Source organism: Bos javanicus, chromosome 11 (assembly GCF_032452875.1).
Source record: "Bos javanicus breed banteng chromosome 11, ARS-OSU_banteng_1.0, whole genome shotgun sequence".
NCBI lineage: Eukaryota > Metazoa > Chordata > Mammalia > Artiodactyla > Bovidae > Bos > Bos javanicus.
The window spans coordinates 59,867,904-59,889,727 of NC_083878.1; the positions used below are offsets into that span (position 1 = coordinate 59,867,904).

The 21,824-nt window shown below is 35.2% G+C and overlaps 1 protein-coding gene and 1 non-coding gene across 6 annotated transcripts in view; one reads left to right on the top strand and one right to left on the bottom strand.

Annotated features, from left to right (window-relative positions):
- The window catches only part of USP34 (ubiquitin specific peptidase 34), a 240,901-nt gene that overhangs the window by 134,346 nt on the left and 84,731 nt on the right, over window positions 1–21,824 (bottom strand). For all 5 annotated transcript variants that reach the window (XR_009739441.1, XM_061432737.1, XM_061432739.1 and 2 more), the window contains exons 9-15: window positions 16,817–16,898; window positions 16,640–16,732; window positions 3,248–3,373; window positions 2,929–3,058; window positions 2,242–2,277; window positions 1,755–1,885; window positions 871–1,487 (exon numbers count right to left, since the gene is read on the bottom strand). Coding sequence is in view for 4 of the 5 variants with exons in the window: in XM_061432737.1 (XP_061288721.1) it covers window positions 871–1,487; window positions 1,755–1,885; window positions 2,242–2,277; window positions 2,929–3,058; window positions 3,248–3,373; window positions 16,640–16,732; window positions 16,817–16,898 (1,215 nt within the window). In the remaining variant the exon portion in view is untranslated. The remainder of the gene's footprint in view (window positions 1–870; window positions 1,488–1,754; window positions 1,886–2,241; window positions 2,278–2,928; window positions 3,059–3,247; window positions 3,374–16,639; window positions 16,733–16,816; window positions 16,899–21,824) is intronic.
- On the top strand, window positions 9,937–10,009 carry TRNAG-CCC (transfer RNA glycine (anticodon CCC)). The gene has a single exon. It is a non-coding gene; the product is annotated as a tRNA-Gly (tRNA).

Here is a 21,824-nt window from a genome sequence, read left to right on the forward strand (position 1 = left end):
AATCATATCAGCCCATGAAATGCTCACAATAAAGCCCAAGAGATAGGTATTATTGTTTCTATTGTATACACAAGAAAATGATGTTGAAAGAACAATTGAGTACTCTGCCTAATACTGTAACACTACTGACAGAATCACTATTAAACACAATGGGTATATTTCACAGATGATCAAAAAGCTTTATGCTGAGGCTTTAACTTTACTGATATCCTAAAAATGGAATGTGCATAAAATTCCCCTTTCCATGATCATATTTTAATGGAAGTATCCCACAAGCAATTTTCTATCTACTTTTAGGCAAGTTTAACAAGGAGTTGAAGATCTAAATCTGTACTTCCTATACAACAGTCACTAGCCATCTGTGGCCCTTGCACATGGAAAAAGTGGCTGGTCTAAACAGAATATGTGAGCAGTAGTAAATATGCACAGATTATTGAAAATTTAGCATTACAAAAAAAGAATGTTTGTTAATAATTTTACACTGATGACGTGGATATTACTGCTTTAAATAAAATTTATAATTAAAAATCAGTCTTCTCTGTTTTATCTTGCTTTTTTATATGTGCCCATTAGAAAGTTAAAAATTGGGACTTTCCTGGCAGTCCAGTGGTTAAGACTCCATGCTTCCACCACAGGGGATCGCAGGTCCGATCCCTGATTGGGAAACTAAGATCCCTCAAGCTGCACAATGCAGCCATAAATCAATAAGGAAAGAAAATTAAAAATTACATATCTGAAACATGCATTTGTAGCTTACATTATATTCCTATTGGACAACACGGATCTAGAATTTATCACAACTGAATAAATGGAGGCTACAATTAACTCCCTGAAGAAAACGTAAGCTGTTTTATTTTTAGGTAGACTTACCCATCATGGTGGTGGTGGTGGTGGTGGTGGTGGTGGTGGTGGTGATGCTGTGGACCTATAAACTGCCGACAATTAAATAATTCATTCCCAATAGCCTCCCCAAGAAAGTCCCCAGTGCGTGTAATACAAGATTCCTGAGATGCTTGTGCTATATGAGCAGCATTCATTTCCCCCGAAATATCATGTTCTGGGTCTTCAGAGTGTGAACAGGCATCTAGCATTCGTATTCTATTATCTACCGATGGCATTGACTCAGTATTAAAAACCAGGTCCTTTCCTGTTCCATTGTTTGTCCCACTTCTTTCTGATGGGCCTTGGGAATCCCCTAAGCAAATGCCTGCTTGACTTTCTAACTTCCTGTTCCGAAGATCCGTACCACAACTGCTTTTAGGAGGATTATGACCATGATCATCATCTTCATCTTCTTCTTTCAGGGCTTCAATATCTGCAATGTCTTCTGACTGTAACTCACTGCCAGGGCTCCCTGCTGACTGGCTTGCATGGCTAGAATTCACCTCATTGCTAGATCCATCACTATGTCCACTGCTGCTACCAGGACCACTACTTCCATCTTCACCACTGTTGGCAGTTTCATCAGAACTTCCCTGCATGGATTCCTACATTTAGAAATGAAGACTTAAATAAATATTTAACCCAGTAAGAAATGACATTAACACACTATACTTTCTAAAAAGACTGCCACATATTTCCTTGAACAATATAAAATGGAATTAAAAACTCAAAGAGAAGTAAAGAATTTAAATGATACTAACAAGATAGGAGAGGTCTTAACAGGGCTCAAGTTTATATTCCCAGTTCAAAGGATAAACATGGCACAAACCCAAATAACTCTTTAAAGGGGGAGGAAAAAAGGGTTTTCATACCTCTGTATCTGAAAGTCGCTGTTGCACATGTTTGGTTCTATTAATAAGTTGCTCATCCATTTCAATGTCACTGCCTCCACTTTGATGGGTATCACTGTTATCACTGCTTTGAGGACTGGCTGCAGGTGACCCTATATTAAAATGATGGGTTTTTTTTTTTTACTCTTACTTGTATTAATATGGATCTATCAGAATGTCATAATCCTTTGATTCTCTGACATACCAAAGCTTCATGCCAAGTAGCCAAAAATATAATCTGGAAATATGTTAACACTTGCCAATTACTTCTAAAGAGAATATACATGATTTCAATTAGAAGTCAAGACACTAATGATTTAAACAAAAAGGGTAAGACTGATAACTAGTAAGGATTTACATCTCCTGCACAAAATGAACTGATACACACATATAAAATCAATTAACTCTAGATGATCATCAAAATAAAACTATAAGTCATCTTGCCATACATTTCTAAGACTCAACTTACAAGGTGATGGTGCAGCTCTTCTGAGCTCTTCTTCCTCTGAAGGAAAAGGAAAAACAGGATGGAGATACTCTAAGTGACTGAATTTCTTTGGGACATGTATCAGTTGTTCTTATTACATAAACAACAAGATATAGGTAGGGAAACCTGTAATAATATAAGACCCCACCACTTGCCACAGTAGCTGTGGGAGCCTGCATAGAAAAGCCTAAGGAAAGAGTAGTATATGATGTCAGGAGACCAAAAAGAGGGGTAATGTTGGTAAAGTTTTAGAAAACCCTAGAAAGCTATACGTGTAAAAGCACACACAAAACACCTAAAATGACAGAAAAGTGTGAAGTAGAAAACATGAAAAGATAAATGTATCATTATGTTCTATTCTCAAAACTACATCTAAAACAAAACATGTTGACTGTTTTCTAACTTAAATTTCTAGAGATTTTATGAAACTTTTTTTTTTAAGGGAAAAATATCAATGAAACAAGATCCAATAACTACTTAAACTTCATTGCCATTACTTGAACAGTATACCAAAAGCATGAGCTCACTCCAATTTATTAACCTTTTCACAACACCAACAGCTCTCATTTCAAAATTGAGATTAAACTTAAACTAATTTGCAGAAACTACTTCACATCTGAGTTAAAAACTAGGGACAACTCACTTCAAATTACATAATACTTTACGAACCTTTCTTATTTCCAATGGGAAGATTAGTGTTTAATAAAGATGCAAAAGAACTCTGTTTAGATAGCTGGGCCTTAGCTGCTAGCGCATTATTCCATAGTGCTTTGATTAACATCGATGCCAAGTACAATGTCTTAAAAAAAAAAAAAAGGAGAAGTTGAAATTAGAGGTTTTAGGAAATATTGTAACAAATTTAATATGCTTTTGCTTAAATGAAATACCAACAGTAATAAACTACAAGTTAAATCATGTGAATAACAAATAAATTTTCACTTAAAAAACTTAACAAAAAAAAAATTTCATTATGTTTTGAATCAATTACCTGTTCGGTATGAACACTTGGCTCAAGAGCCGAAACCAGATTAAGAAGATGTCTAAGTGGTACTGGATCCAAATTCTTGATGAGTGAAGGAAATAAGTCATGTATGTATCGACTACAGTGTTTCAACTAGAAAATAAAAGTAGTGACAATAGTCAAATATAATTATACTGCATAAATAAATAAGCTGATAGCAAAAAAGTTATGTAAGTTTAAAAGTGAAGAAAGTGGCTGGTATGCTAATATGTTCAATACTAGCAAAGTATTAATTACCAAATTAACATAAGTTACAGTACATAAAACTGTGAAAATAAAATTACACTTTACCACAACTTTACCTTATCCAAGAAATCACAAGCACAACTTTTTAACCTCAAGAGGGAAGCCCACAATAAGTGATTTGTAAGTTCCAAGTATAAAAAGAATTCCAATTTAGGAATGTATCACTAATATACAAACAAACAGCAAATTAAAATGCAGGAAATAAAAAACAAAATAAATTACAATTAGGAGAGAAAACCAAATAAATATTATTTTTTAAGTGTACAGTGGGCCCTTGAACAACACAGGTTTGAACTGTGTGGTTATACAAGGTTGGTTTGTTCCCCACTAATAATGATATGTTCCACAGATACAGAACTGTGGATACTGTGGAAGGTTGACTGTAAAATTATACATGGACTTTTGACTGTGCAGAGGGCTGACACCTCTAATCCCCATGATGATCAAAGATCAACTGGATTATATTTCTTATATTAAGTGGTTATAAAGTATTTATATAACATGTTCATTTTTAAAAGAGAGTCAAAACAGAAGCCCCTTTACAATCAAAGACTACATAATATAAACTAGGAAAGTCTACTTTGTTACACTAAACAGAATTAGGTAAATATGAGGGAAAATATAATTTTCAAAAAGATATGACTACTAAATATTACAATGTCAGTAAAACAAGCATGTTTTATAGCTACAAGGCTGTTAACTGCTAAATCAAGATATGCAACAAATATGACTAGGCCAGAAATACTCAATTTCAGGACTCCAAAAGTAAAACATATTCTATTATCTTCAATACATTAAAAATTTATTAGAAAATATAGATCCTTCTATTCTAAACACTGACTTTCATATTTTTTCAGGTGTAAATCATGTACCTTTTCTATACTGCATCATCTTATCAGGGTAAATATACACAACCTAATGTTTGAAACAGAGGTAAAATAAAATAACACTGGAAAAATTCCTCTATGGTGAGGTAACTTTTAATAAACTACTCTATTTACTTCAATCTACTATTTGATTCAACAGTGTTTACTTACACAATTGCTATACTTTAAGACCAAAACATCATTAGATTTTGAGAAGTGAATCATCAGTTATAAGTCTGCCCATTTTACAGATTTTACCTAAGAATATTAGTTTTAATATATTAACATTCTAATTAAGACTGTACTAACAGTTTATACTTGCTTTATGTCAACAAGTAGCTGTTAGATTTATACCATTCCTAATTAAAATGTGATTTAAAACATTCTATGCAATAAACATGATTTGTGACAACTTAAATGATTAATAAAATGGGATTTTCATAATAAATATAATTTTGATTATTTTTAAATAATAAAGACCCTTGAAAGATAATTACATAATCCTGTAGCGGAGGCAAAAGACACATAAGGCTCTTTACAAGATACACATTATGAAAACACATCCAAAAAGTGAGGAGAAAATTTTAAGATTGACAGCTTTAGTTACTGGTAAAAACAGCAGTGTGGAGTTGGTTCACAGACTCTTCACTAGTTATTGAAAAGAAAAGAGAGGAAAAGGATGTCAGGGAAGATGGTAGGGCAGAAAGTGCCAGGAATCCATCTCCGTACCTAAAAAGCAACAGTACTACAGAAACTGTATGAGGTAACAATTCCGAAACTCTGGAGTTGCCAATCTGAACTCTTACGTTCCCAAAGGAAAACTTGGCTGGTAAACTGTTGTTAATGCTGGCCATTTTCAGCCTTCAGAGTGATAGAAGCTACCCATTTCCCAGTCCTTGACGCTATGCCAAGAAGCTGTGGGGACAGCAATGTGACGCTGGTACAGTTTGTTGGAGCCATGGGTGGGCAATAATGATCTTGTGCTCCAAATAATAAACTTCTGTGTTCTGAACTTGGATCACTACATCGGATGGCTTGAGGTGTAGGCAGGCAGGTTAACTGCCACTGTTTCAACCCAAATAAGGTGAAGTGTCTACTGGAAGAATTAAAGAAGTCACACCAGGATGTCTTTTTTTTTCTTTTTGATGCTCAACAAAGAATGAATGTATAGAAAAATTTAGAAAGATACTACACATTGTAAGGGAAAGACACAGGCTCAGGAAAAAACATGAAAAGTCCATAAAGTTTCACATTAGATTGATCTTTAGCCCAAAAACAATCAGAAAAGAACAAACTCTGAAAAAGGAAGAGAATCTTTTTTCCAATTTACCATATTGTAGACTTCACACTGTTTACAACCAAAAAAAAAAAAAAGAAAACCAACACAAAATATAAAAAGAAACAGGAAAAGATGGCACATTCAAATAAATAAATCAACACAAAAGTACCATCATTCATAGAATGCAAACCCAAAGAAATTACTAGACAAAAGATCTTGAAACATCTTAATGTTAAAAGAGTTAAAGGAAAAGGGTGAAGACAGGAAAATATTGCCTGAACAAAATGAGAATATCATTAAAGACATAAATCATAAAAAGGAGCCAAAAGAGAAATGCTAAAAAGTAAAGTAATGGAAATAAAAAATATACTACAGAACCTCAAAAGCAGATCTGACAAGCAGAACAATAAACAAACTTGAAAATAGGACAACTGAAATTACTGAGTCTAAGGAATAGAAAGAAAAAGAATGAAGAAGATTGAACAGAGTCTAAGGGTCCTGTGGAACACCATCCAATCTACCAATATAATCGTTGTAGAAATCTCACAGAAAAAAAAAAAAAGTACACAACGTATATTTAAGACTAATAGCAAAAAGCTCCTCAACTTGAGGAAAGACACAAGTTCACAAATTCAAAATTTCAAACAAATTCCTAATAAGAGCTGAGTTACCCCAAGACATATTATAATCAAACTGCTAAAAGCCAAAGACAATAGAATAATCATGAAAGCAAGAAAAGGAAATGCTGACATTCCACTGCACAGAAGGAAATTTATTAAATGTAAACTTTAAAAGATGAAACGAGTCGCCAGTCCAGGTTCAATGCACAATACTGGATGCTTGGGGCTGGTGCACTGGGACCACCCAGAGGGATGGTACAGGGAGGGAGGAGGGAGGAGGGTTCAGGATGGGGAACACGTGTACACCTGTATCGGATTCATGTTGATATATGGCAAAACCAATACAATATTGTAAAGTTAAAAAATTAAAAAAAAAAAAGATCTCCTTATCAACAACCTAACTTTACCACTTAGAAACTAGAAAAATAATGAACTAAACCCAAAACTAAAAGAAGGAAAATAACAAAGGTGAGGACACAGATAATAAAATACAGATTAGGAAAACAATTTTTAAAAATTAATAAAACCAGAACTTCCCTGTGGTCCAGTGGTTAAGAATCTGTCTTCCAATGCAGGGGACACAGGTTCAATCCCTGGTCAGGGAACTAGATCCTGCAGGCTCACGTGCAGCCAAACAAATAATTTTTTTTTTTAATTAACAAAACCAAGAGCTAGTTCTTCTAAACAAGTAATAAGCTTTTTGCTAAACTAAAAATAATTTTTAAAAATAGAAAGAGGAGAAATGTAAATAGCTAAAATCAGAATGTGGTATATTGCTACCAAACTTGAAGGTTAAAAAAAATTTTTTTAAGAAAATACCATGGACACTGTATGCCAAAAATTGCTTACAAGTTACCTCAACTGACTCAAGAAGAAATGAAAAATGTCTCTTTAACAACAGAATGAGTCAGTAATCAATCTCCCAAAGTACAGTTTAAAATACATGGTTTAACTTGAATTCTACCAAACATTTAAAGAAAAATTATCACCAATCCTTCTCAAACCCTTCCCCCAAACTGAAGACAATCAACTTCTTTACTCATTCTATGAGACTAGCACTAACCCAATACCAAACTTTCCTAAGAACAGAAAGTAACAGAGCAGTATCTCTTTTAATGATACAACAAGTCCTTCACAAAATACCAGCAAGTCAAATACAACCTCATAGTAAAAAAATTTTTACCAGGACCAAATGAGATTTACTTCAGGAATACAAGAATACTTCAAAAAGAAAATTAATTACTGTAATACAACATATTAACAGAAAGAAGGAAAAAAGCCATACAATCTCAACTGACACAGAAAAAGCATCTGACAAAAATCCAACACCCTCTCAAGATAAAAACTCTCAGCACTTTTAAGAAGCTGCTGCTAAGTCACTTCAGTCGTGTCCGACTCTGTGCAACCCCATATACGGCAGCCCACCAGGCTCCCCGTCCCTGGGATTCTCCAGGCAAGAACACTGGAGTGGGCTGCCATTGCCTTCTCCCACTTTTAAGAAGAAAAACTCCTGAACATGATAAAGGTGATTTATAAATCCCACAACTAACATCACAGCCAGTACCCAACGACTGAAAAAAATTTCCCTTAGGATCAGGAACAAGACAGTGATGCTCACATTCACCATAGCCACTCAACGGTACATAGAAATTCTAGCCACAGATATCAGACCACAAAAATAAATAAATCAATTAAAAAATGAAAATACATTGGAAAGGACTTGTAAAACTATTCATAATGACATGATTTTATAGAGAGAGAAAGCAAGTAGCACTAAAAGCAGATTCACAAAATTACACACTACAATGTACTGAGTATAAGCTCAACAAGCAGAATTCAGCTATTTCTATGTAACAGTAATCTATTTTACATATGCAAACTGTGGAAAATTTCTTAAAGAGATGGAATACCAGACCACCTGACCTGCCTCTTGAGAAATCTGTATGCAGGTCAGGAAGCAACAGTTAGAACTGGACATGGAACAACAGACTGGTTGCAAACAGGAAAAGGAGTACATCAAGGCTGTATATTGTCACCCTGCCTATTTAACTTATATGCAGAGTACATCATGAGAAACGCTGAGCTTGAGGAAGCACAAGCTGGAATCAAATTGCCGGAAGAAATATCAATAACCTCAGATATGCAGATGACACCACCCTTATGGCAGAAAGTGAAGAAGAACTAAAAAGCCTCTTGATCAAAGTGAGAGAGGAGAGTGAAAAAGTTGGCTTAAAGCTCAACATTCAGAAAACGAAGATCATGGCATCTGGTCCCATCACTTCATGGTAAACAGATAGGGAAGCAATGGAAACCATGACAAGATTTTATTTTCTTGGGCTCCAAAATCACTGCAGATGGTGACTGCAGCCATGAAATTAAAAGACGCTTACTCCTTGGAAGAAAAGTTATGACCAACCTAGACAGCATATTAAAAAGCAGAGACATTAGTTTGCCAACAAAGGTCTGTCTAGTCTTTTATAGACTTTTTCCAGTAGTCATGTATGGATGGAAGAGTTGGACCATTAAGAAAGCTGAGCCCCGAAGAATTGATATTTTTGAACTGTGGTGTTGGAGAAGACTCTTGAGAGTCCCTTGGACTGCAAGGACATCCAACCAACCCATCAAAAAGGAAATCAGTTCTGAATATTCCTTGGAAGGACTATTGCTGAAGCTGAAACTCCAATACTTTGGCCACCTGAAGCAAAGAACTGACTCATTTGAAAAGACCCTGATGCTGGGAAAGATTGAAGGCGGAAGGAGAAGGGGACAACAAAGGATGAGATGATTGGATGGCATCACCGATTCGATGGACGTGAGTTTAAGTAAACTCTGGGAGTTTGTGATGGACAAGGAGGCCTGGGAGCTACAGTCCATGGGGTCGCAAAGAGTCGGACACAACTGAGTGACTGAACTGAACTGAAGTGATAACATGATGAACCCTAAAAAGCTGTATTTAGTAAAATAAGCCGCCACAGACAAATACTGTATGATTCTACCAAAATGAGGTACCTAGAATAGTCAAATTCATAAAGATATAATGTAGAAGAAAAGAAATCAAAAGTTCCCTGAGAGATGGGAAGAAGGAACGGAGAGTTATTGTTTAGTATGTACAGAGTCTTCATTGGATGTGATGTCAAAGTTTTGTATACAGGTAGCTGCTGCTGCTAAGTCACTTCAGTCGTGTCTGACTCTGTGTGACCCCACAGACGGCAGCCCACCAGGCTCCCCCGTCCCTGGGATTCTCCAGGCAAGAACACTGGAGTGGGTTGCCATTTCCTTCTCCAATGCATGAAAGTGAAAAGTGAAAGTGAAGTCGCTCAGTCGTGTCCGACTCTAGCGACCCCATGGACTGCAGCCTACCAGACTCCTCCATCCATGGGATTTTCTAGGCAAAAGTACTGGAGTGGGGTGCCATTGCCTTCTCCATGTATACAGGTAAGTGATGGTTAAAAAACATTTTGAGTGTATTCAATGCCACTGAATCATACATTTACAAATGGCTGAAGTGGTAAATTAATGGTTTGTTATGCTGAACATATTTGTACCATAATAAAAAAAAGTTTAAATAAAATACTGTTGAAGGCCATCAACCAAAAATTCAAAACAAGTTAAAAAGGGGGAAAAAAAAAAAAACTCTCTGGGACTTCCCTGATGGTCCAGTGGCTAAAACTTTGCACTCCCAATGCAGGGATCCCAGGTTCGATCCCTGGTCAGGGAACTAGATCCCACATGCCACAACTAAGAGTTTGCATGCTGTAACTAAAAAAGATCCCACATACTGCAGCAAGATCAAAATGCCTCAACTAAGACACAGTGCAGTCAAATGAATAAAAAAATTTTGAAAAAAAAAAAGAAAAACCCTCATGGGGTTAATGAACACCTACAAAACAACATGAGAGAAATTCTGCCAACAAAGAATGATGGGATATATAGTAGATACTCTTTTCTGTTTAATATTAAAAATAAAAGTTGTTCAGAAAACAAAGGACTACTCTTCAAATATACTACACTGTTCTTACTGAAAGCTAGAGTGGCTCTTTATATGATATTCGATCAAATGCTTCAAGTACAGAGATCAGACATCTCAAATATGTGGAAACCGAGAATAAAATACCCACAATTTTCTCTTCAGAGATGTTAGAGAAAATAATCGAGAGGACATTACTGCCAGTTGACTTTTGAGCTGAAACTGAGCAAAGAGAGGTACCTCACTTCCTCCCTTGTCACTTCCTCCCCTGTCATTGGAATATACACTCTGCCTGCCTGCCACTCCTTAAGTAGGAACTACTCCAAGGTTATAGTAATTGTGTCTAAACCCAGTTAAGGCCTCACTTACAACTTCTAAGATTTGGCACGTGAGTGCCGAGATCTACTCATCTTGCAGCCACTGAAGACAAGCCTCTTAAACTTCCCTTGCTTTTAAACCTGCCACCTACCAATCTAGAGTGATCTCTGCCTCTTTCATTCTCCCAGACCACTGTGTATAAAGGCCAGTTTATAAACCAACAAAGTAAAAGTCTACTCTGTGAAAGCCACAAAAATAAGCACAAATTAACTCGAATAAAGAAAAAGAAACAAGAAAAACAGGAATAAGGAAAAAGGATTTGTGGTAAATCATATACCTACATACAAAATTAATACTAAATAACTGTGGAAATTATGGTTCACTTAAAAGTTGCATAACTTGATAAAATATAAATAACATAATAAAAACTGTAAAGTGGAAAATGAGAAGAAAAAAATGATGAGAATTTCCTCATCTTCCATAAAGGAAACTCATTCATTACTGTATTTTAGAATGAAAAGAAACAAACCCACAAAGAAATGAGAACCAGAAACAGATAAAACGGGCTTCCCTGATAGCTCAGTGGTAAAGAATCTGCCTGCCAATGCAAGAGATGAGGGTTCGATCCCTGGGTTGAGAAGATCCGCTGGAGAAGGAAATGGCAACCTGCTCTAGTATTCTTGTCTGTGAAATCTCATGGACAGAGGAGCCTGGTGGGCCACAGTCCACAGGTTTGCAAAGAGTCAGACAAAACTGAGTTGCTGAGCATGAGAATCAAGGGAGAGAGAAAGCTATAGCTCAGAAAATTTGCGAGTGAGCTGCAGAGGAGATAGGTCTATCTCTGCAGTGTAACTGGAAAAATCTGAGTTATCTGAGTACCAGATTTGATAGACAGCAGGAATGAAACAAGGACATTAAATCCTGTTTTCCCATTTCCAGAAGTCTATTTAAGAGCTCTAATGGAAAAATATTTCACAACACCTGAAAGTACTAAGATCTCTTACCAGTCGTCTACCTTAAATATGAACAACACAGGAAATACCCAACAACATAAAAAAAGAATATAGTATAGACAAGAGGTTTGAATATATAGTACAAGAAGGAATCACTATTCATATAAACAGCTCCTAAAATAGGCATAAATGAACAGAATTCAAATCATAAGATGTAACACAATGACAGATACTGCAATGGCCAGATTATAACTGAAGTACAATCATAACTTCACATGCTAACAGTATGCAGAGTCTCAAAAAGCAGCAGTTTAAATGTACATACAAATATACAAGCAGAAGCTAATCAGTGTTTCTAAAATTAGTCATCATATATTCCCTTTGAGAATCAGATGAGAAGTATGAACTATTGCCCTTCAAAATGTACATAATGCACACTGAATCAGATGATATTTAAATTCTAAGACCTAAGTAATTTTACTTCTGTCACTGAGACAGGAAAATCCCCAAAAAGCTTTTAGCTGTATTTTAAGACAAAATTATTATCTAAGTTACATAAATCTATATATCAGTTCAGTCGCTCAGTCGTGTCCGACTCTTTGCGACCCCATGAATTGCAGCACGCCAGGCCTCCCTGCCCATCACCACCTCCCGGAGTTCACCCAAACTCATGTCCATCGAGTCGGGGATGCCATCCAGCCATCTCATCCTCTGTCGTCTCCTTTTCCTCCTGCCCCCAATCCCTCCCAGCATCAGAGTCTTTTCCAATGAGTCAACTCTTTGAATGAGGTGGCCAAAGTACTGGAGTTTCAGCTTCAGCATCATTCCTTCCAAAGAACACCCAGGACTCATCTCCTTTAGAATGGACTGGTTGGATCTCCTTGCAGTCCAAGGGACTCTCAAGAGTCTTCTCCAACACCACAGTTCAAAAGCATCAATTCTTCGGCACTCAGCTTTCTTCACAGTCCAACTCTCACATCCATACATGACCACTGGAAAAACCATAGCCTTGACTAGATGGACCTTTGTTGGCAAAATAATGTCTCTGCTTTTCAATATGCTATCTAGGTTGGTCTTAACTTGTCTTCCAAGGAGTAAGCGTCTTTTAATTTCATGGCTATATGTAATCTATATATAAATCTATATATATTCTTTAAATATGGAAAGCATTTAATGATAAATTCCAATACAGTAAAAAAGATTCTGAAGTTTACCTTTTTATGTCCTATGACTAAAAGATTTTATATGAAAGGGTATGAAGAGAGATGTAAAGAGGTAACTCAAATCAGAATAGTAAGTCATTTTAAATGGTACAGAAAGTCACTTAAATGTCAAAATCTTTACTGTAACTTTATGTACAACTTTTTATATTTAATGAAAAATTAGTAAACACATGTAAAACTTTTCAAGTTTACATAAACGTGGGCAAAATCTCCCACCTACCTCAGGCCACTTCCCCAAAAGCAAACCTATTAAAATTTCTTGTGTGTTTTTCTAAAATTGTTCCAGACACTCACAAGTACAAAGAGTACATATACATGTATGTACATTCTCTTTTTACCACTGTTTTAATACACAGTGGGAGAATACACTGGGTACTTACTGTTTCTCTTAATAAAAAATCTACTACCGTTATTATTTAATAAAAACATATCTTGGAGGTTGTTACACATGAACAAAATACATCAGGTTCAGTCCTTCTCATGGCCACCGAACATTCTACTAGACGGCTTTCCCAAAACTCATTTAGTCCCACGTGACAGACATTCAGGGTCTAGTAGCATAGTGAGTGGTGTATCAAACATTTTCATGTACATGTATTTAGAAGACAAATAACTAGAAAGAGAACTGCAATGTTGTTCTTCTAAAGTTACACCATACTCTGGTTAACAGAGTGTACTGTCAAACATAATGAGAATTACCTAATAGGTGAAAACGATATAATGTTAGCTGAACTTACATTTAATTATAATCAAAGATAAGCATTTTTCAAATATTTATAAACCACTTTACACATTTTTTTCAATTTCCCTATGTCACCCTTATCTCTTTTCTGCTTGGATTCCAACAGAAGAGTTTTGATACAAACAATGAAAAAAATAGCAGTCAATCCAATTGTTACAGGGTGAAGTGTGTGTATGTATGCATATCAACTGTGCAAAGTGATTTCAAAAACTTACTCCAGAGGGAAGGAAAAAAGACCCAGGCAAGACCCTATGAAACCAACCAACCAACCCTAGACAACCTGTAACCTGATGTCTGTTATAGTTGGTACTCAAAATGTAAAAATTCCTGATAATTTGAAATCTGTAGTACAGTCAAAAGTTAAACAGTAACAAATCACAGGAATACGCAAATAAAATAATCTTTCAAATATATTTATTTCATCTCATTAAACTATCCTTTATAAATATTTTAAGTTATTTCAGACTATATTACAGATTATGCCAGAATTTTTTAATAATTTCCTTTTTGGTGAATTCAAATTTTTGCCAGGATAAAATGCTAGATAAAATTAATACATAGTATCAATTTAAATGTGATGAATTTCAGTTTCAATAAACAATGCTTCATTACTCCTAGTTACTTATTCTATATTACTTAATATATCATTGTTCTCAATTTTGTCTTGCTATGAATAAAAATTAAAAATCAAAAATTTGAAAAAGTGTAAGTATATTAAAAGTTTATGTATATATGTTGTGATCATTAAGAATATGGATGAAACAAAAATATAATGGATGAAAGCAAGTATAAGGGGAGAAATGGCTATTTTAATAGCAATAATATATAAAATTAAAACCCTTAAGAATGAGCTTAACATATGATAAAATCTATATGCAAGTAACTCTGAAATGCTGAAAGATACAAAATAAAACAAATGGCATATCACAACTTGGATAAGAAGATAGCACTTTTCAAAATAATTATAACAATGAAAATAATATTTTTAAAGGTAAGTCAATGCTAAAACTCACATGGAAAAATAAATGAGACACAGATTCTTTAAAATATATATAAAGGATCAGCTTTGCCAGATATTAAGAAATGTTACACAGACACAAGGTGAAAAAAGAAAAGATATGAGTATAAAAGCAGGGACTAACAAATGTTTTCTCGATGCACCAGACAGTAAATATTTTACGATTACAGGTGATACATTCTCTGTAACAGATATTGTATTCTGCCACTGCAGTGTGGAAGCAGCCACAGACAATATGAAAATGAACAGGCAAAGCTATGGGGCAAACAAACTACAAAATCCAGTGTCCAGCCCACAGGCTATAACTTTACCAATCCCTGGAATACAGATCATGACTATATACACAAAAAGGTCAGTCTACAAAGTTCAGAAATTGGCCCAGTCAAGATAAAACTAGTGTCTGAAATCAGTGAAGAGAATTACTAAACAAATGGAATGGGGACAACACAACCAAAAATTGGGAGGGGAAATACTGCGTATGTATATGATAAATTCCTATTGGATAGAAGATTAAAAAACAAAATTGAAACAAAATGTACAGAAAGGAACTAAAGGTGAATTCTGTTATAATCTTGAAATGCATTTCAAACCATAACACAAAAGCCACAGGCCATTAAGAACTTAAACCACAAGTCTGAAACCACGTACTTGAAACTCAACTGCAAAAACCACCTGAATTAAGCAAGGAGACATGAAAGCAGAATGTAGTCATAACTCCTAACAGAAAAAAAGTCCAATTTCATTGATATATAAAGATCTCCTACAAAAAAAAAGTAAAGCAATTGATAAATGGCAAAGAATATAAACATTCCCGGAAACAAAAAGGGTTCTTAAACACAAGATTTCCAACCTGATTCACATTAAAGAAATCCAAATTTAAAACATCAATGATAACACTTTTCACTCACTAGTTGAGCAAATAAAAAGGAGTTTAATACAACTAATTGAAGAGGATAAGGATAAGGACTTCCTTTCACTTAAAGGTGAAAAGATAAGGAATGATGCTGAAGTTGGAAGCGCCAGTACTTGGACCACTTGTCGTGAAGAGCCAACTCACTGGAAAAAACGTTGATGCTGCGAAAGATTGAAGACAAAAGGAGAAATGGGTGGCAGAGGATGAGATGATTAGATAGCATCACCAACTCAATGGACATGCATGTATTTGAGCAAACTCTGGGAGACAGAGGAGAGGGAAGTCTGGCATGCCTCAGTCCATGGGACTGCAGAGAGTCAGACATGACTTACCAACTAAACAACGGCGAGCGGTCAAAGTGGCACTATCACACCATGAGCTACCATAAGTAAACCACACATAAACTTTAATGTAACAATTCTACCTACAAGTAGGAATTTATCCTACATAATGGTTTTGCACTTGGATGAAATGACTGTAAATAGGTTACCTGTTGTGGCACTGGTTGTAATGGAAAAGAATAGAAAAAGATAGTGCCTATGAACAAGAATTGGTTAAATAAACTACGGTACATGCATATAATAAACACTATCTAGTCCTTAAAAAATTAAGTGCTTTATGTTACTTATATGGAATAATAATCTCCAGGACAAAATGTTAAGTGAAAAAAAACCAAGTCCATTTAGTATGATACATCTGTGGAAAAGAAAAGTGGAAAGAAAAATGTTTACTGTTTACAATTAGAAATTTATACAGAAAATGTATGATGTACCTGAGAGATAAGGAACTGCATGCATGAGAGACTGGTAGAAAGGGGAAAATGTATAGCATATCTTTTTTGAAAAGATATCAATTTTTTGAAATTTAAACCATATGGAAATGAGCCTCTTCAAAAATTATATTTAAAAAGAAGATAGTATAATAGAAAAAAAAACATTACAATGTTCAGGACAGAAGCACTGATTGTATAAATGATAATAATAGGAAAATGTCTCTTAATAAACCAAGAACCTCTAACTGACTAGCTCTCACTTCCTTTAATTATACCACTTGTACAGTAAGACAAGACATGGATTCACAGATTTGGTCCCCAATTTTTCCCATGTCTTGGTTTCTTTAGCTACAAAATGGTAACAGAATTCACCTTATCAGGGAGTGAGCACTTAGAACATATAATAAGGAAGTATTTAATAAATGTAAGCTGTTGATATTACCTGTGCAGCAGCCCAAATGCAGTCAATATGCTGAGTACTCAATCGCCCTTCAGCTGCCAAAAAATTCAAAATCACTTGGCACTGTTTGATAATCTGGGAAAGAAAACCTTATTATAGTTAATTTTTAAAAACTTTCTCTCTTAATAGAGCAGATAAGTCATATAAAAGTCCACAAACCTCAATATGTAAATTTGGTCCAAATATATGCTCTACCACATTGTTGCTTATAAGCCAGTCTGCAAGTTCTTTTGCAATGGACCTAAAGTCAAATAAAAAAAATAGTTTATACATTTCAAAAACTATTAGTATCATTCTGTCCCATGTCTAAAAGCAGACTCAGGTGAAAACCCAAAACTGCTCACATACAAATTATAAGTGTTAGTGTGTTAGTCGCTCAGTCGTGCCCAACTCTGCGACCCCATGGACTGCAGCCCACCAGGCTCCTGTGTCCAGAAGATTTTCCAGGCAAGGATACTGGAGTATAAAGAAGTGACTATATACAATTAACTGTTAATAATACTACAAAGAGTAACTGAAACCGAAATCAAGAAATGACATTACTACCTAAATTTATGAACAAACAAAAAAATTCTGAAAAGTTAGGCTAACTAATACCAGGTGCATAGGGGAGAATACCAAGGGTAACACCCAGAAAGCGATGCATTTTCTGACTCAAAGATCATGCCTTCCCATTATTTCCACAGTAGACACTGAAGCATTCAAGGAAGGTTTTCCCGTAGGTCTGCTATGGCTGGGCTTCCCTGGTGGCTCAGTGATAAAGAATCCGCCTGCCAATGCAGGAGATGCTGATTTAATCCCCGGGTTGGGAAGATTTCCCTGGAGATGGAAATGGCAATCCACTCCATTATTCATGCCTGGGAAATCCCATGAACAGAGAAGCCTTGTGGGCTATACAGTCCACAAAGTCACAAAAAGTCAGACACTGAGTGATCAAGCACGAGCCACTATGAGTAGATATCATAAAAGTAGGTTACCAAAGTGTGGGGGGCGGGAAAGAAAACTCTCCAAGGCAAACGGTAACTCCCCTGCCTGATACTCAAAAAGGTTCTGCTGAAGAGTCGGGTATCAACTGACTGTTCAGAACACTTGGCTACATTTATCATGAACAATTCACCCTTCATTTCAAAATGTGAACTTTTTATTCCTAAACAGTTTTAGATTTTCCTTCATTTTTGGAAAAGAGCTAACAACTTTCTTTTAGAGTAATAAACCACTGGCACAGAAATTAAACTATTAGGTAGCTGGCCAAGTTCCTCTATCCATGGAATTCTCCAGGCAAGAATATTGGAGTGGGTAGCCACTTCTTCTCCAGGGGATCTCCTCAACCCAGGGATCGAACCCGGGTCTCCTGCATTGTAGGCAGATTCTTTACTGACTGAGCCACAAGGGAAGCCCAACAATACACAGTGTCAGTTTATCAGTTAATTTGTCTTTTATAGCTTTAAGATACGTGTGAAACATAATAAACTGAACATATTTAAAGTATATAGTTCAGTGAACTCAAGCTTACATATACATCTATGAATTCATCAGCACTGTCAAGATTACAAACACATCAACCCAAAAAGTTTCTTTATGCCACTTTATCTTTTCTCAGCTCTCACCCCCACTGCCCAGACAATCAGTGATCTGCTTTGTTATTAGTTTTCATTTTCCAGAATTTCATGTAAAAAGATACGGCATGTGATTTTTTTATAATTTAGATTTTTTTTTCACTCAGCATAATCCATTTTCCTTCATTGTCATTAACCCATTGGTTTCTTTCAAGTTTGGGCAATTATGATTAAAGCTGCTGTAAGCACCCATGTGCAAGTTTTTGTGTGGATATAAGTTTTCAAATTCTTTGGGTAAATGCCAGGGAACAAGACTGCTGGATCATAAGGTTATGCTGAGTTTTGTAAGAAACCATGAAACTGTCTTCCAAAGTAGCACCAGTGATGAACAAGTGTTTCTACTGCTTTACTCTTTGTCAGTATCTGGTGTTACCAGTGCTGTGCATTTTGACTGTTCCAATAGGTGTGTAGTAGAATTTCATCGTTGTTTTGATTTGCATTTCCCTGATGTATGCATGTGTTCATGTGCTATCCGTATATCTGCCTTGGTGTAGCTGTCTGCTAAAGTCAGCGTATTTTCAATCTGATTTTCTTTCTGTTCATTTTCTTACTGTTAAATATTTAAGAGTTCTTTGTATATTCTGGATAACAATTCTTTATCAAATGTCTTCTGCAAATGTTTTCCCCTGTCTATGGCTTGTCTTCTCATTCTCTTGACACTGTCTTTCCCAGAGCAGAAGTTTTTTGAAGAAGTCCAGCTTATCAATTCATGGATCATGGTATGGTATTCAAAAGGTCACCACCATAGCCTAGGTCATTCAGGTTTTTTCCTATATTCTTTTAGGAGTTTTCTAGTTTTGCATCCTATGTTCAGGCATGTGATTCATTTTGAATTAACTTTTGTAAAGAGTGTGAGATCTACATCTAGATTTTTTTTTCCACTTGGTTGTCCAATTATTTCAATACTTGTTTGTTGGAATACAAATACAATATTTGTTGGAAATTCTATCTCTGCTACATTGTACTGTCTTGGCACCTTTGTCAAATATCAGCTGACTGTATTTATATGGGCCTATTTCTGAGCACCGTATTCTGTTCCACTGATCTCTCTGCTCTATCACCAAAACTGCACTGTCTTGATCACTGTAAATTCAGAGTAACTGTTGAAGGTGGGTAATGTCAGTCCTCCAACCTTCCAATACACTGAAGAGCAGTGGTGAGAAGGGATACCCTTTCTTTGTTTCTGATCTTAGTGGAAAAACTTTGACCTTCACATCATTAAGTATGGTGTTAGCAGTAGGAGGTTTTGCAGATGGCCTTTATCAGGTTGATTTAGTTCCCTTCTGTGCCTAATTTACTGAGAGTTTTTACCATGAATGGTAAAGTCTGACTTTGTCAAATTTTGACTTTACATTAATTGACTTTGAAATGCTGTACCAGCCTTGAATACCTGAGATAAATCTCACTTGGTTGTGATGTATCATTCTTTTTATACCTTGTTGGATTCAATTTGCTAATATTTTCTAAGGGTTTTCATATGTTTGTTCATGAGAAATACTGGTCTGTAGTTTTCTTTTCTTGTAATGTCTTTGTCTGGTTTTGCTATTAGGGTAATGCTGGCCTCAATGAGTAAGGAAGGCTTCCTTCTGCTATTTTCTGAAAGAAACTGTAGAGAACTGGTATAATTTCTTCCTTAAATATTTGGTTAAATTTACTAGTGAACCCACCTGGGCCTGGTACTTGTTTTGGAAAGTTATTAATTGTTGATTCACTTTAATTGATCCAAGCCCTTTCAAATTAATTCTTTTAAAAATTTTTAAGTGGTTACCACAGAAGAACACCTAATGAAAAAAGTAGTGTTACATATACTGTGGGTAAAAGAAAATAGGTTTCAAAACAGGATGTGTAGTGCAAAGATTCCAAGTTTTTTCAGCAACATAAATTATACACAGAAAAACCAGGAAGAAATTAAAATTCCTTTTCTTGTTTATCCACAAAAGAATTATTTTTAATTTTAAAATTATTATAAATATTTTTTAAAAGAAGCTATGAATTAGACATATGGCCTCAAAGGATCAAACATGAAAATAAAACTACTAGTGGTATATTTTACCTACTTCTGAGTAGGCTGACAGAAGCTATGATCCACAAATGAACTCCATAGAAAAAGACAATTTAACAACTAAAAATAATTCTTTCAGTTCCTTGAAAAATATTCAGAGTAAGTGTAAAATTGGACAACATTATCAATAACAACCATTCAGGACCCTGGAAACATACACACAACTGGGACTCCCATAAGGACTAAGGGGAGCAAGCAGAAAGAAAATTTGAAGAAATTATGATCAAACATCCGAAATTTGAAGAAAAATGTTCATCTACACATTCAAGAACCATAATAAACTCCAACTAAGATAAACACAAGGATATTAACGCCCAGAGAAACCACAATCAAATTCTTAAAAGCCAACGACCAACAGAAAAATCTTAAAAACAGCAAAAAAAAATAAATAAACATGTACAGAAGAACTACAATAAGATTAACAGCAGACTTTTTATCAGAAAATAGAGCTATACTGAAGCAATGTTCCTATATTTTATTAGAATTGTTATTAATCTGAAGTAGACAGTAATAAAGATGCATATTGTAACCCATAAAGCCACCACTAATTTTTAAAGTATAAAAAAATAGAATTAAAATGGTATACAGTTGGTTCTCTGTATCCATGGATTCTGCATCCATATATGCAAACAAAAAAGGATCAAAAATATTTCTTAAAAAAATTCCCAGAAGTTCCAAAAGGCAAAAGTTGAATTTGCCACATGCTGACAACTATTTACATAACACTTAAATTTTGGTATCCTCAGGTGGTCTAGAACCAATTCCCAACACATACCAAGAGACAACTATACTACTATATACACTGCAAAATAAGGCAGTAAAGGAGAAACAGAAAAAAAATTTTAATTAAGACATAAAAAAACCAAAAGCAAAATGGCAGGCATAACTCCAACTATACAGTGACTGAATTAAATAATACAATCATAAGGGAGTACTGTGTAAGAGTAGATTTTTTTCCCCAATCCAACCAAATGCTGTCATCAAGAGATGTATGTTAGATCCAAAAATACAAACAGGTTGAAAGTAAGAGGAAGGAAAAAGAGTTAACATAATAAAGTTACACTGACTATACTAACATCAAATGAAATGAACTAAGCCAAATATTGTTTTAAAGAGACGAAGACGGACATTTTAGGATGATGAAAGGATGAAATTATCAACATAACATAGTAACTATAAACAGAGTGTACCCAACAAAATGTCCTAAAGTACATGCAGCCAAAACCAACAAAAATTGAGAGAGAAAAAGAAATACAGCCAATTTTCATCACCCCTGGTAGTTGTATCATACAATGTCACTGCACTGAGTTAGCTAATACTGAACCCCTGAATATTTTTCTTAGATTACTATTACCCACCGCTTTAATGAATAAAAGGAACATGTTATTAGCATCAAGTGCTTCCTAGAGTGGGTTCTCTTTAAAAGAATGACTCAGTGCAATAATATGACTCATTGGTTAGACTGACTGAAAGAAGACACAGACTTTGA